Raw genomic sequence first — 14,958 nt, forward strand, 5'->3', positions numbered from 1 at the left:
GTAGGTGGGTGGTATCTAATCAAGCACGAGCAGCATCATTTTCAGTTTTTGAAATGTCTTTAAACCCCCAAATAACATCATTATGATCTGTAATGACACCTTGATGTAGAAAAAAAGAAAAAGAAAGAAAAGTGGCTGCATGCTTCATACCCACAACTTGCGTATGAGGAGGCAACACCGCACCCCCCGCTAAGTACACATGGGTGTCTGCCAACAATAACACATGGTGGTGCCAAAATAAAAAAACACTTTATGCCTGGCCACCTTGTTTTTACTCCAGGTTGAGCTGGACCACCCCAGTGTTGAAGTCCTCTAGACATTCCTAGCACTTCAAGTGTTACCCATCAAATCATTACAGGTACTTTGTGGTAAGAAGGCTTTTATTTTCCCTCAGTGAGCAAATGTTTTCATTAGATGGAAACCAAACATGGTACATATGACATCGTTTGATTTCATTTGAAGCATGCATGTGTGGAGGAAAGAGGAAGTAGCACTAAAATGAAAGTTTATTTAGTTAACATGACAAAATGCCATTTCCTGGAAAGAATAGAGAAAAAGATAAGTCACAGCTAGTATATCAAAGTCAGGAGGGACACAGGTTCACTTTAACCACAGCTCATGATAGTACAACCTGAAAAAAATGACTTAGATAAAAGAGAAAAGCAGCTCAAATTATGAAAACAGCGTGAGACAAAAACAGTAATAGAACAATGTGTAATATTAGGGATGCAGTCTTTGGTCATATAGTCAATGGTCAGTAATCATATTCTTAACTGATGTACAGGATGGCTTCATTAACCATTTATCCTTTGCATGGTGTTACCATTCATTACTTTTATCTACATTTTCCCGTCTTTTTCTCTGGCTTTGTATAGTTTTCCAATTTCTTAAAACATCGTATGCTTTATATTGTTACTATAGCGCTTTCAATTTGTCAGATTTACCTGATTTTCTAATGGTTTCATTGACGGATACGTGATTAAGAACAAACTCATGCTACATGGTTGATACTATGACTTTGCACACAGGCTAAAATTCTGTGCACATTCTTATGTTTTATGTAAAATGAATGAATGGAGATTTCTTAGCTTTAGTTTGTTTTTAGTGGGTTGGTTATTCTTAAATGACCTTATTGACCTCCTACCACTGAGAGGAGCCACGCAGTATGGTTAAACACTTTGTAGTAAATTGGACCTTGTGTTGAGATTTGGTGAAGCTATTCATGTATTGTTTAATGTCCTCCATTATTCTTAGAAACTCCAATGGTGTTTTAGATTTAGTTATTTTCATTTATATAATAATAAATGCCATGGCTGAATTCAGGGTGAACTATGACCTCTATTATGTATCCAGTAATATCACAGTAAATAGTCTGTATACATTATAAAATGGAGCCGAGAGGAGACGGTACAAATACTTGCTACTGTATGTAACAGTGCCTCTCTCTCTCTGCCTGCGAGCTAGCTGAATGTTATGTAATATTTTCAAGTACTCTTGTCTTATTTGGTGTACACAGTCTATAAGGGATTACCCTGTTCACTCTCCCCTCATAATCTGTTGATGATGACGTTATACTGCAGCTCCTGAGCGCCAGATCTCGCGAGATTATGGAAAACAATCCAGCCGCCCTCTCTCGCTCTCTCTCTCGCGTTTCCCCCCTCCTCCCCAGCCCTCCCTTCCCACGCCCCAGTGCGCTGTGGGATAGTGGCACTATAAAGTATATCCTCTCTCGGAGAAAGATAAGAAGCCCGAGACAGGAGGGGGATGAAGATGGCGGACGCCAAGCAGAAGAGGAATGAGCAGTTAAAGCGATGGCTGGGCTCGGAAACGGACTTGGAGCCTCCTATTCTGAAAAAGAAGAAGACGAAGGTGAAGTTCGATGATGGCGCCGTGTTTCTGGCCGCCTGCTCAAGCGGCGATACCGAGGAGGTGCTCCGAATGCTTGACCGGGGCGCTGACATCAACTACGCCAATGTAGACGGTCTCACCGCCCTCCACCAGGTTTGTGTTAGCCTGCTATAGGTTTTAACGTCAGTCACTGGGATTGCCAGCATCGTTAGGCGCAAATATCGGTTTGCCATTAGCAACTGCTTGTCCTGGAACACCTGTCAAATGGAAGCCATTCTCATCCCGTTGTTTACCTACCTAGCACACCCGTCCTTTTCGACGCAGAGTAACGTTAGAGATGAACACACTGGCTTCTCTCTGAGCTTGGGTATGGCATGATTGTTACTTAAAACCAAAACAACTCTGCCAACTCTGCATGCCGTTTTCAGAGTGCAATCCACATTAAGCAACAAAGTTGAAATCCAGGACTAGTTTTTGCCCCAGTAAACTAGCCTGAGTCAGTATCTTCAGTCGGTGGGTGCAGTCTAATTGCTGTGCTGCTGCATTTCAGATTATAACATTAGGTCGTTTTCTGATGTAAATTACATTTAAGACGAACAGCCATCAGTTTTTATGGTTCTGTGGTGTTGCTGGCTTACACTAATCTCGGATACTACGGTCGAGTCATACCCAGAGCTTAACATAAATGTTGTCATTGATTGAGACATTCATCCAGGCAAAGTGAATTCCACAGCGATGGCTGTAACCTGGCTAGCAGTAAAAGTCGTTTTGTTGATAAACCCTCCACCGCGACTGCGACTACTCTCTGGAGGGGAAGCAGGAGCTAGCTAGCGTTAGGTACAACGTCATTCGGTTGCAGGCTAATGTTGTCTTTGCGAGGCCTTAACTGTGTACTGCTTTCACGTAATATTAACATTGTTGACAGCTGTGTTTGGTATATCAGTTAAAGTGTCATGAAGTGGTAAACGGTGGTAAATTACTTCAGTGCAGTATTAGCCCAGCGGAATGTATGCTACATTAGCAAGATAAGCTAGCTGTCGTTAGCTGTTTTGGAGGTTTAGCTAAGGTTAATTCATTCGTTAGCTAACTCGAGAAACTACGTCAGCGGATACCCCTTTGTCTCCAAATTTGACGTTTGGTGGCTGTGGTGTTTTTGGTTTTAACTAGAAACATACGTGTACTAAATACTTTACTACTTGGCTGGAATATCAGCAGTGCTAAGCTAAGTATTTGCCCGCTAACCACGGTGGCTAACGTTACGGTTACTAGCCCGTGTACTTTCACAGCCAAATAGTGAAAATGGCAGCCTGTTTTGGCTGTCGTTAGTCAGTAACGTCAGGTGATACCTTATGTCCGAGGGTTTTTGAAACTAAACATGGCAAAATGTCTAATTTATGTGCTTCATGAGACACCAGTCCAGTGATTGAAATGATATAGTAGCTGGTAGTTGCAGTTAGATTACAGAAAGGAGAGCCCTGATATGGCCAGGTTGCCAGGTTGGATTCAACGACGTTTAACGTTACTGTACATTCAGTAGATTTGCTTTGAGATTTAAGTTGCTTCAGTTTGGGTTTGCAGCTACTTAATTGTTATTTCTAAACACCCCAGTGTAGTTTGTGGATTCGTTTATATTGTCTCCTACTTGGTTCATTCGTTGCTATGCTCCATATGCCACCTCAAATCTCTACCTTACTGTTAAACAAGCAGAACATGGAAGATATTGACAGGATCCCTTTTTAGATAGAAACATGTATTTTATTGTATCTAGTGTTATTTATTAGAATACGACTGTAGTATGTTAACACTGGCAGCTGCTGTACATCAGTAACAGACTTTTGCAGTTTTTAATACTTTTTTATTTTTGTAGGTTGTTATTGAATTTGACAGAGGTCTGTAGCTAGATTTGTTCCTGGCACATTGCATTTATGTGTAACATGATGTACCTGACACCTCTGGGGCAAGAAGACACCCCGGTGCTTTATTATGGCCAAATTAAAGTTCTAGTTATTGCTGGTAGAAACAAGCATTTACACAGTTTCATTCATTGCATCAGTCAGGATGCTTTCTCCATGTATTTGTTTGGATAGCAAATTCTTAAATGATCTAATGATTAATGAAGGAATTCTTATATTAAATGTTTAATGCTAACATAGATTTCCAGTGAGGTCACCTCATTACTCATGCCCACATGTCTAGTCTTAGTAAGCCTAAGTACTGCTAAGTGCACCACCTTGCTACATGGTCTGTTTGTTGTCCAAGACTTTACACCTATTAAAAGTTTTAATAGCAAGCTTTCTCAGATAGGTCATTACCTTTTTGTTTACATGATGAATGGATTTTATTTGTGTGAATATTCTCTCTGTGCGTTTATTAATGGTGTTTTTAAATCAACCACTGTTTGTGCTCAGTGTCTGATATGATTGAATCTGGAATTAGCATGGCCCCCTGCGCAAACTCATTGGGTGGAAACGTTGCCTTTTTTTGGGCTGATGTCCAGGGATGAGCTAGAGTGAGGAAAGAATTTGATTTGCAGTGCAGCTCTCCAGACCTAACCATCTCTGGAGACGAGAAGCTGCTGTTTGTGTGTGTTGTAGGCCGGCATGTGATCCGGGGGTTTGGGGTCTTATAAAGGAGTTGAAGAAAGTAATACAGGGATTTGTGTTTAAAGTGCTAATCCCAGAATTGCAGCGAGGTTGAACTGATGTTACGTGTCAATCTTAAAATGATGTGAAGAGGAGATGGACAGTCAGAGTCATCCGATGCCTGTCTTGATGTCTTTGTCATTCTTTCCTTATTTTTTTTAGCCAATTAACGCATGCACATACATCACTAGAAATATTGACAGCTTTATTAGTTTATTTGCAATAAACTGAACTTTCCTGTTCTGTTTAATGACTGACCCCTTTGGCTTTGTTGTGAAGTGTGTCATGTCGTTACATGAGGGCTCACTCCTCACTGGGTGCAGCGATATCACTCCCAATGCTGGTGACCGGTGCAGGGTTATAAATACCAGCGCCACAAGTTCTCCTAACTGGGTTTCAAGAGATGATACTAAGTTTGGATGTGACTCAGAGTCTATAGCTCTGCTTTGTAGTGCTGCCCTGGCATAATCTCACATTTAGGTTAGAGGTTGTGTCTTTGTGTGAGTCATGGACCTTCTGCCACTCAAAGAATGACTTTTTGCAGAAGGGCCTGTAAAAACGCTCTTGTCTGTTGTTGTCTTCATGATGAAGACCACTGCAGGCTGCGTTATGCTTATGGACGTTGTTAGGGATGAGGTTTGGTGAATTAACTAAAAATAATCTGTGACGTCTTCAGATTTTTATGCATGCAACAACACCAGAGTGCAGGGTGTGACTTTGGATAGGTTTCATTCTTTCCAAATCACGTTTACATTTCGTGATGTGATTGACTGAGGCAGATCGGTTCACCCGAACAGACGCTGAAAAGGGTTCAGGTGGATGGTACAGAGGATGTACAAGTGAATGAGGGGTCCGGTAGACAAGTGGAGATTCCAGATCCCGTCGGCTAAAATCGTCTCATAGGGTAGCATTCCGGGTCCTGTCGTCCTAGCCTGTGCATTCCTCACATGACAGTCGCTGGAAACCATGGCAAAGAGAGAGCAGAGCAGACATTCCTCAGCTGTCACCTAAACCCCTCCCCACCAGTCACTCTCTTTCTGGCCTGCCTCTCCCCATACAATGCCAAGGCCCAGCTGACTGTTGCCCACTGAGCTCCATCAAGGCAATTAGTGCGGAGGTAACCAGGGCTTGTCGCTTCACACGAGAAAATCTCCACGCTGACCCACACCTGAACTGTTTTTTCTTAAGTGTCCGTGGCCCTTGCTGATCCCCAGGACAGAGGTGACAGGACTCAACTCAGCTTAACATCTCAGAGTTGGGTATTACAATGCCTCTGCTCTGTTGACATTACACACCCTCATTATGGCCCTGAAGTCGATGAACATTATCTTGCACTGTCTCCATGACAACGACTCAGGGAAGGTTGCTAGTCACTTGTGTTGGTGGATTTGCATGTACAGAGTGGGAGTTGCATAACCGACTGAACGGAGAAAGAGTCTTTGGCAGCGCTCAGCAGTTTGAAACGAGAATCAACTTCATGAATCTTGTAATGGAACAATTACGGAGCATGTGGCGGAAGACGGTGCGGTGGCTGTGTTTCTTTTCATCCAGACCAGCATCAGTCATATTAACACATTACATAATTGCTGTGGATCTCACTGCAGCCCCAGCTCGAGATTCTCAGCTGTGCCTGAGGCTCGCAGTTGGCTAGTGAGAGGAGCAAAAAAGAAAATGCCTTTGACATGTCCTCGTCCTTCTGATAAAGGCATCATGGCATCCTCTTACAGACCCCAAGCCCCCCGTCTTTCTGCCTGAGGGAGAAACTCCCGCCATCTCATATGAGAGGCCCCTTGGCCGAGACAGACAAAGCATCACGTTGCATTATAGAGCTTCACTTTTGCTCTCACCTGTTTTGCTATTTTACACAACAGAGATGCAGGTGAGTGAGTTATGATTAAAGGCTTAATCCACAAAAATCTGTCATGCCTCTCTCTTGATAATCTGCCTGCATCATAACTCCCTGATCTGATGACTGTTAGATAAGGACTACCTAGGATTACATATTTTGAGGGTGAGCTGTAATACACAGTGCTGTTTTTCAGCAGCTTGTGTGGGGTGTGTGGGGATGTACAGCACGTGGCCCACAACATTTAGGAAAATGAGGCCAGGTGACAAAACAATGTTCTTTTGCACGTAGGTTTCATTAGAAACCCTACTGATATTTGGTGCCTTCATCATACATTAATGGTACATTAAAGACGTGTGTGGTTATCACAATCAGGGTTTCAGGCTTTCAAATAACTTTGAGAGGGAGATGGATGATCTTTTCAGAAAAGAGAAGCCTTTCTGATTGCACATTTGTTGTAGAGATCAGCATGATTTGTACTTTATTTTAACTTATTGAACATCAAGGTCAGGGTAGTTAAGACATCACTTGGTTTGACTTTGAAGTGCAGCGTGTCATTTGATGTATTGTCCATTGTTTGAGTGCCATTAATTAGTTGTGTTCTATAAATTACCCATTCTTTAGACACGGCTGAGTTGGCAGCAGGATCTGATGAGCTTGACCATTGCGTGTAATGCAGTCCATGGCACCAGGGTGCTTTGGCGTGTCGAGCAGACTAGCTGCCATGTATAAAGACGGCATGCCTATTTCTTTTGTTTGAATCATGGAGAGAATGTGTCTCCTAGCTCCTGCTTCTATGATATAACCAGCTGAAGAGTTATTGGTGGGGAGAAGTGCTCCAAGGCTGACATAATAAAGGTTAACTACACTTAAAATGTTAGCCTAATGAAATAAAACATGTGTTGGGTTTTTATGGAAAGCTATTCCAGTACTAACAGGAGCTCAGTGCCCAACCGTTAATGCCCATGCTGTCTTCAGGCATTTGATATTTGCCCATTTTAGCAAAAGTCTGCTTTCACATCACTTTCTCCAAAGGTTTCACAAGGCTTTCAGGTTCTTTGTTAAGGCTTAAGGCCGTTGTACAGTAGCAGCTAGTCACTCATGCATTTCTAACATATTGTGGAATACATTAAGATGCAACTTAATAATTCATGGACTGGAATCTAGACAGTCTAGATTTTATTGTTCTTTGTCTAGCTCGAATAGTCAACAGCCGATCCACCTTGAATGCGATATGCTTTTGTTATGTTTTAGCATTTTGTTTTGGCTAGACCTGCTGCTTGCCATATGAGCTATGATTATGTGTCATTGCTAATGACACATCTTTCTTTGATATTTCAAAACCTGGTCTCAGAGCATAAGCCTGCACAGACTTCTGCCATTTGGCTCTGTTCAATGCATACAAGAGATTAATCATAGTTTAATTTACTGTATCCTTCTTTTGACTCTTGGTGCCATTATTCATCATTTTGATGAGTGATCAGTTTCTCTAACGGCACTGCATTCTTGAGGGTACGGTAGAGACAATATTATTGCATCATAACATAATTAACCCCATGAAACAAAACAGATCTTGCAGAAGTAAACTGTAGCCATCTATTAAAGTTCAAACAGATGGCAGGAGCAACATTAGGAGTACCAGAAAGAAAGCATGTCTGGATCATTGTGGATCAAAGCCAACCAAACCTGGACACAACAGCAGAAACAATAGTAGATGGATAGTGCAGCTAGGTTGAGGGATGTTTTATTACATTTTGTGCTGCTATCAGCCTGTGTGCATTTTAAAAACCAATCAGCAGCTGGATTGTGTGCAATGTTTCACCAATATTGACGGCGTTAAAATGTGTCTTGAACTTTAAACAGCAGGCACCAAAGGGTCTCATATCTCTTTTGTCTAGAATCAGCATAGATGCACTGCTATGAGATAAACATGATAGTCCTAAGTTAACCTTGATACAAAGAAGAATATGCCACCCATTTCAATGCTAAATTCCAGCATGCAGTGAATCACTGTGGCACTATTGTAACATCAGCATGCTTGATGACTGAGGGGGTTAATTTTAGAATCGGAGCCCCAGAACATGTATATTTTACCTGTGTATAATTGGCAGGTCTCTCCCTGTCAAGTTGGCCTCGCTCACAGTTTCATTCAGCTTTTCTACCAACCCCATAATCAACAGCAGGAAGTCCTTGTGGTGTTTGCGCGCCAATGCTTTGCAACATGCCAGGTCATCTGCTGATTGTGACACGTCAGTGTTGTTCTCTTACACACAGTGTCATGAGGACATGTATGATTTTGAAAACTGACAGCCACCACGTAAGCTAAATGGGTCCGAAGGATTGGTCTCTACTGTACTTAAACGCAGCATTTCTAACAGAGTAGTCCATTTGTGAAGGAAGTTTCTTATTGAAACCAAATTCACATTGTTGGCTCGATGCGGTGGAAACATAACCTGAACACTATCATTTTGGGTGGATCATATGCATCCCAATTCTATATATGTCAATGCTGTGATAATGCACAGCAGGCATAAAATCCCCACCAGAGGATCTGGAACGATGAGGGTTTTCTGAAATATTTCAGATGAGCGTTGCTGCAGGTTGGAACTGGTTCACCTGGGGTCATAAGGAGAATTCCTCAGTAGAGTAAACCTGCTGCCACGTATATGAGCTGCGCTGACTTGACGGCAAGGCTACGGTCACTGACTCGACCTTAACCACTAGAGGTGGACTTCTTATGTCCCACTTATCAGCTCTCATCGCTGCATCGTGGAAGAGTTCGAGAGGAACTTGCCAGGTGCTTTAACAGAGTCGTGCCCACCACTCACTTTTCTGTCTGCTCCCACTTCTCTAAGGCGTGCATAGTATTGAGCTGCTGTGAAATGTTTGTCGGATGACTTCACCTTGTTTTTTTTCCCACCCTGTGGCACATAGTGTCTGTCTTCTACTTAAGCCAGGTCTTCTTGAAGTCATCCTGCTGTTGTTAGCTTGGCGGCAGTCACATGCCTCACGCTGAGTGTTTTTTATGAGCTGTTTTTGAACTGAAAACACCTGGACCCAGAGACTGAATTCCTCATTGTCTTACAGAGCAGCGAGTACAATTAAGGCAGAGATTGCATGTCCATTTGTTGTCTGTCGAAGGGTGAGGTTACATTCCTTGCATTTATTCTCAAAATGGCTGCATCTTCAGCTGACGGATCGAGGGACATAGAGGTGAACATTATGGTCCATTATACAGAATCTGCACTTCGTGTTATTGTTAAGCCACGAGATACAGAACCTGATGTCCTCATGTTCTCAACTGGGAAAGTTATTGCTTATTGTCTGTACCTATCACAAAGTACATTACAGTATTCTTGAAAGTGCATGTATGAAATGGTGCTTATTTCACAATTTGTTTTATATAAGCACTAAGAATAATATTGTACTGATACAAAATTCAAGCCAATATCAGCTGATAGGACAATGAAGTAATACATGCTGCGCCTCTAAAAGTCCGTACACTTTATTGGCATTTATTTTAGCGCTGATCCCTGAGTGAATTGAATGAAGCCGCTGTTTGCTGTGATGCTGCCCCATTACTGTTCTTTTGAGTAAGCACATGCGAGTGATCCTCTTCCTGGAGATAAATAGCAGTGTCAGTAAATGGGCCTGGACCTTGACAGTCTAAGTACTTTGGCTTGTGATTCAAATGGACTTATGTAAGTATGGCCTCTGCACTAGCTAGAAGCTGATGTTCTTTCTATTAGTTTGTCTGTTTTTTTTTTATGTTTTAAATCATCTTAAATGGTTTTAGGCCTTGTTACATACCAAATGTCCCTCACTGGACAATACAGAAGCTATAACTGCTAAAGAAAAGCTATCTGGTGAAGGAAGATAAGTAGGCTTTTACTGTCAGCAAAGTTTCCTGCTGGTGCCATTCCAAATATTATAATATACACAAATGGTCAATATGATCAGTTCTCTTGAACTCTCTTACGTTATACTCTTTTAATTTAAGATTTGATAACAGATTGAACTGCTTTTGCTCATCAAAGAGAGACAACACAAAGCATATCATTTTGATAACAAGACCGAATGTAAAATAAGACGGGATGGAATGACATCATTACGGTGTCCTCAAACTGAATTTTATCTCCATGTTTTATAGAGCATAAATATCCGGTCACTGAGTCCAATCAAGCTGAGATGTTAATAGACTGTTAAATTAATATTTAATTAACCACAGCCACTCAGGCAGCTGTGTAGAGAACAAAGAATTCATTACAGGGCAACAATAAGACACAGTCAAGTTACAGTCCTCGAGATGTAGGCTCTGGGCATTTTATAAATTATGTTGAATTAAAAAAAAATGCAATTCTTTTCCATATATTTTCATATTCAACACCACAGTGCAGGAATCTTTCTCAATGATTAATTGATGACTGGGTAACCACAGTGTCATCTCTGGGCCAGTTTGAAGCCTCTCATATCGATTATTGATCATTGATGTGGCTAACCAGCGAATCGGGAGCTTGCTTCAGATTTGCATCCATACCCCTTTGCGTCTTATACAGGTTGCTTGAAGGACGATAAAAATGGATGCTCTCGTGCTCTGCGTTTTCAGGCCCAGAACTTGGGGAGGAAGGGGGGTATTGCTCTTCTTTCCTTACTGAGGTGGTGATGGTAGGAGGGATCAGGGTGTAAAGGGTTTCAGGCCAGAGAGGAACAGGAAGTGGCTGTTTATTTTTCTCATTTCCTCTTTGAGGCTCCACTAGTGAGCCTGCTTCTTCCACTCTCTCTGCTTTTATTACTGACACTAGTGTAACATAGACACATGCACACACATTTAAGCATACAGTTAGCTGCACTTCTTGCGTAATAGTTTACTTAAAAAACGGGAATCGAAGTCTTGCTGTGGACCACAGTTGTCCTTTCTTTGTAGAGCTGCAAAAAGAAAAAGAAAAATCGCCATAATGACAAGTGCAATTTTAAACAGGACTTTTGTGTCGTTTGTTTACATATGACTGATTATTACAGTTAAGGTAATAAAGCACTGTAAGCACTGTATTCATCTTATAATAGTCCATTCAAATCTAAAGAATTAGTGTTGGTCTTTGCGTGACAGTGTACCAGCAAGTCATCACGCATTGTGACGCAGTGTTACTTTGGTGATGATCCATATTTGTGCTGGTAATGGCTATAAATTGGTAGCATGCCTGCAGGGCAGACCCTGGCACCCACACTATCCATTTAACCTCTTGGGTTCAGAGCTTGTTGGCGTGAGTGGTGACACCGTGCCAGTACGCTGGGTAAGAGGGGATGGGAGGGGGGACAGGGGGGTGTACTGTGGACCATTCTCAATGCCTCTTTAGTAGACTGATTGTCAGTGACTGCTGACTGAGCTATCTACTGTCCTCCGTATAGTAGCCTCCACATAAGGGCTCTATTATATGGAAATATCAACAGAGGTTGTATTCTGCCATCTCTCCGTGGCTATCTGACCTCTCTGCCTCCCCCCCCGGTGCCCCCTCTCGCCTCTGGACCCCTCACATGGAAACTAATTTGGCTCTCAAGTGGGGCTATTGTTTTGGCTGCCGAGCGAAAGCCCAAGTGAAACATACAGTTACAATCTCGCCGGCATTTTTTTCCCCCCTCTTCCTCAATCCTGGTCTTCTTTTTCCATGGGAATCCCAGGGCCATATATGGTCGTCCTCAGTAGCAGCAGCAGCAGCGGCAGCAGCAGCTAGAGCACCGAAGGCAGAGGCTGTGTGTGTATGTGTGTAGTCTGGTTACAGCTCCCAACAGGGCTCATCTAGTGGAAGGACCCAGCTGGTCGCCCTGCAGCATTCTAACCCTCCCCCTCGTACCCTCTGGCCTCATGAACCCTGCCAATAGCACAGGAGCTGTGAGCTCTTTGTCTCAGGCGTAAACAGACACACACATAGATGTACACCACCTTACAGAATGAACATTCACATTGTAGTCTCTCTCACAAGTTATAGATTCACTGATTGTCTTGTAATTATTTTTTATTCATGCCTGGCTTGTTCTATTTCCAGTGTAATTCTCACTTTTTACATCACGTGTCTCATTGTCTGGGCTGATCAGTCTAACACACACACACACACATACAAACGCAGACAATAACGCTCTCATACTTACATGCAGGCGGTAAGAAGGAATTCCTTTTGTGGAAGTGGCTGCACGCCTCTGAGCCAATGACGTAGCCCGTGAGGAGTGGCCAAAGCGCTGATGCCTGAAGCCCCAAGGCTAGGAGTATTACTTATCTGGGAATTTCTCCACTGGTATGTTAGTCCAGGGCCTTGCTGCTTACTGGTTCGGTGGTTTCAGAGAGAAGTTGTAGAGGAGTAAAATAAGGGAGGGAGAGGCCGGTTGTGATCTCCAGGAGAAGCTGCTTTGTTGTCCATACTGTTGCTTCATATGGGAGAAAACTGGTCTTTCCCTTTTGAGGACAAACAAAAAACAAGTCCTATGTTATTAAGCTTTGTTGTGGATGCCTTAAGCACAAATTCTGAAAGCCAACAAGCCTCCTTCTGTCTCCATTTTGTACATGCAATGTTTGAGAAACCTTACACCATAATACCTAGATAATGTTTTGGCTTTCCTGACAGATACTAGAGGGTTTCAGCCGTCATCCATCTCACCGCAGAAATTACAGCAGTTTCACTCTCCCCCACATTACACAAAGAAGAAAACTAGAGAGGATTTACTGAAAGCAAGGGCTACTGATAGCAAGGGATGGCGAAAATTAGGAAGTGGAGTTTGTTTTTGTGAGTTTGTATTTAATGTGTTTTCTTAGAGAGAAAACACAATTTGGTAGTGATCTCACCTTTCGTTTCCACGCGCCATGTTTTTGAAAGTGCGCTGAGTGTCTTGTGGTTGTGTAGGTGCTTTGATCCAAGCCAAAGTCCTGATCATAATGGAAGTGAGAGTGACTCAAACCTTTTGCGGTTTGGGGATTTGAACAGCTGTTTCAGAGCTAAGCAGTCCTCCCTCACTTTGATAATTATTTGTTTTGTTACTGTTGTAGTTTAAATGTCACATAACTTGCTGATCATCTGTGAGGAGATTTTTAATTGGGACTGTTTATTTAGTTGAAAGTCCACTTGTCCTTATGAAAACTGTTGACAGTGAAGTATGTGGATAATCCTGTGGAATCTGGACATTGTTTCTGAAAATATATGTCTCTGTTGTGTTGAGAATGACGGTATTCAATGATTGAGCACCGCAGACCAAATTCCATTCTCCACCATTGGCAAATAAAGCCCAAACCTTAACTAAGTGCAAGGGTAGATACCACAGGGGAAAAGAGAGTATAACTAAAGAATTTTTTGTGCCTGATTAAGGTGAACTGACCTGTGATATTATGTGCAGTATATGTGGGATCATTTATATGGGACAATATTGCTCCTTTTTTGACAGTCCCAGTCTGAGCAGAAGTAAATTGATTGACGTTTTACACATCTGACAGAGTAAATATCACCAGGCCATCGTGTGAGAAGGCACGTTGTTGTTGAAGAAGAAGAAGTAGATTCTTGCATTGCTTGCAAACTGTAATGTTTCTCTGTAAATAGTATGCACTTCACATGCAATAGGTTTCATAATAAGGTATTGAGCACATACTGTTTTAGCGTACTAAACAGCATTTTGATATTCATTTTCAGACTCAAGCAGTGACTGAGTGTTGGCTAACATTATTAGAAATGCTAAGCTAACATCAACTAATATATAGGAAAAACATGACAGTTATCTCCTAAAACAACTTATCAAACTAGCTGAGGGATTGCCTGGTGATGTCGATGAACTTGTCGATGTCTCACTTTAAGTTTCTGTGCCTCCGACTCGCCATCGACCTGAATCACTGTCACATAGTCTCCCTCTTTCTCTCTGTACTCTCTCACCCAGGTGCGCTCTCAGGTACCAAAATATGGCATCAATTGATTTAACATGAGTCAGTGCTCTGTAGCGCCAACATAATTTAGTCAATACCCTTAAAAGTTCTAATTTTGGCACCCAACCCTAGCATGCACCATTGTTATTGTCACTGAATGTGGAATAGCTGCTTGCACAGTGGCCTTAGTTGGCTGCCTGTGCCACTGAGGTCCCTGCCACTCTCAGCAGTAAATCGTGCAGGAGCCACAGCAGCGGTTTTCTGCAGAGTGCTTGAGTTGGCCATCTGAGGGTGCTACTAAAGGAAGTCAAGGAGGGGAGGGGTCTTCAAGTGTCCCCTTGATGTGGAGTGCTGCTAAATTAAGCTTGTAGCTCTCTACACGATGGCCCAGAAGATAATAAACCTACTCTTTTCTACACACTCAGTAGCTATACCCCTTTGCTGGGGTTTCTATCTGTGAAGTGAAGCATGTGGTGCAAAATTTTGTGGTTGTCTTCTGTGCTTATGGGTTGAGACACTCTTCTTGTTAACATAGAATTAAGCTCATGACCATGACCTCCATTTGTGACTGATTTTATTCAATACAAGATGTAAATCTGGCTAGCTAAATGTATTTTTATACAAGTCTTATGGTCACATAACATTCAGACGTCTGATGTCCTGCTAGCCATCACATCCACATCTGCAGAAACATAGGCAGCAACCTCGCTGTGCCTTTAAAAACACAT

At 42.3% G+C, this 14,958-nt stretch overlaps 1 protein-coding gene across 3 annotated transcripts in view; it reads left to right on the forward strand.

Moving 5' to 3' along the window:
- The first annotated feature begins 1,589 nt into the window (after positions 1-1,589).
- The window catches only part of ppp1r12a (protein phosphatase 1, regulatory subunit 12A), a 48,483-nt gene continuing 35,114 nt past the window's right edge, over positions 1,590-14,958 (forward strand). For 2 of the 3 annotated variants that reach the window (XM_076721945.1, XM_076721947.1), the window contains exon 1: positions 1,648-2,001. In XM_076721945.1, the coding sequence (XP_076578060.1) occupies positions 1,765-2,001 (237 nt within the window). In that variant the 5' untranslated portion in view covers positions 1,648-1,764. Of the gene's footprint in view, positions 2,002-14,958 lie in introns of all 3 variants that reach the window. The other variant, XM_076721946.1, reaches the window with a different exon arrangement.

This window comes from Chaetodon auriga, chromosome 22, assembly GCF_051107435.1.
Source record: "Chaetodon auriga isolate fChaAug3 chromosome 22, fChaAug3.hap1, whole genome shotgun sequence".
NCBI lineage: Eukaryota > Metazoa > Chordata > Actinopteri > Chaetodontiformes > Chaetodontidae > Chaetodon > Chaetodon auriga.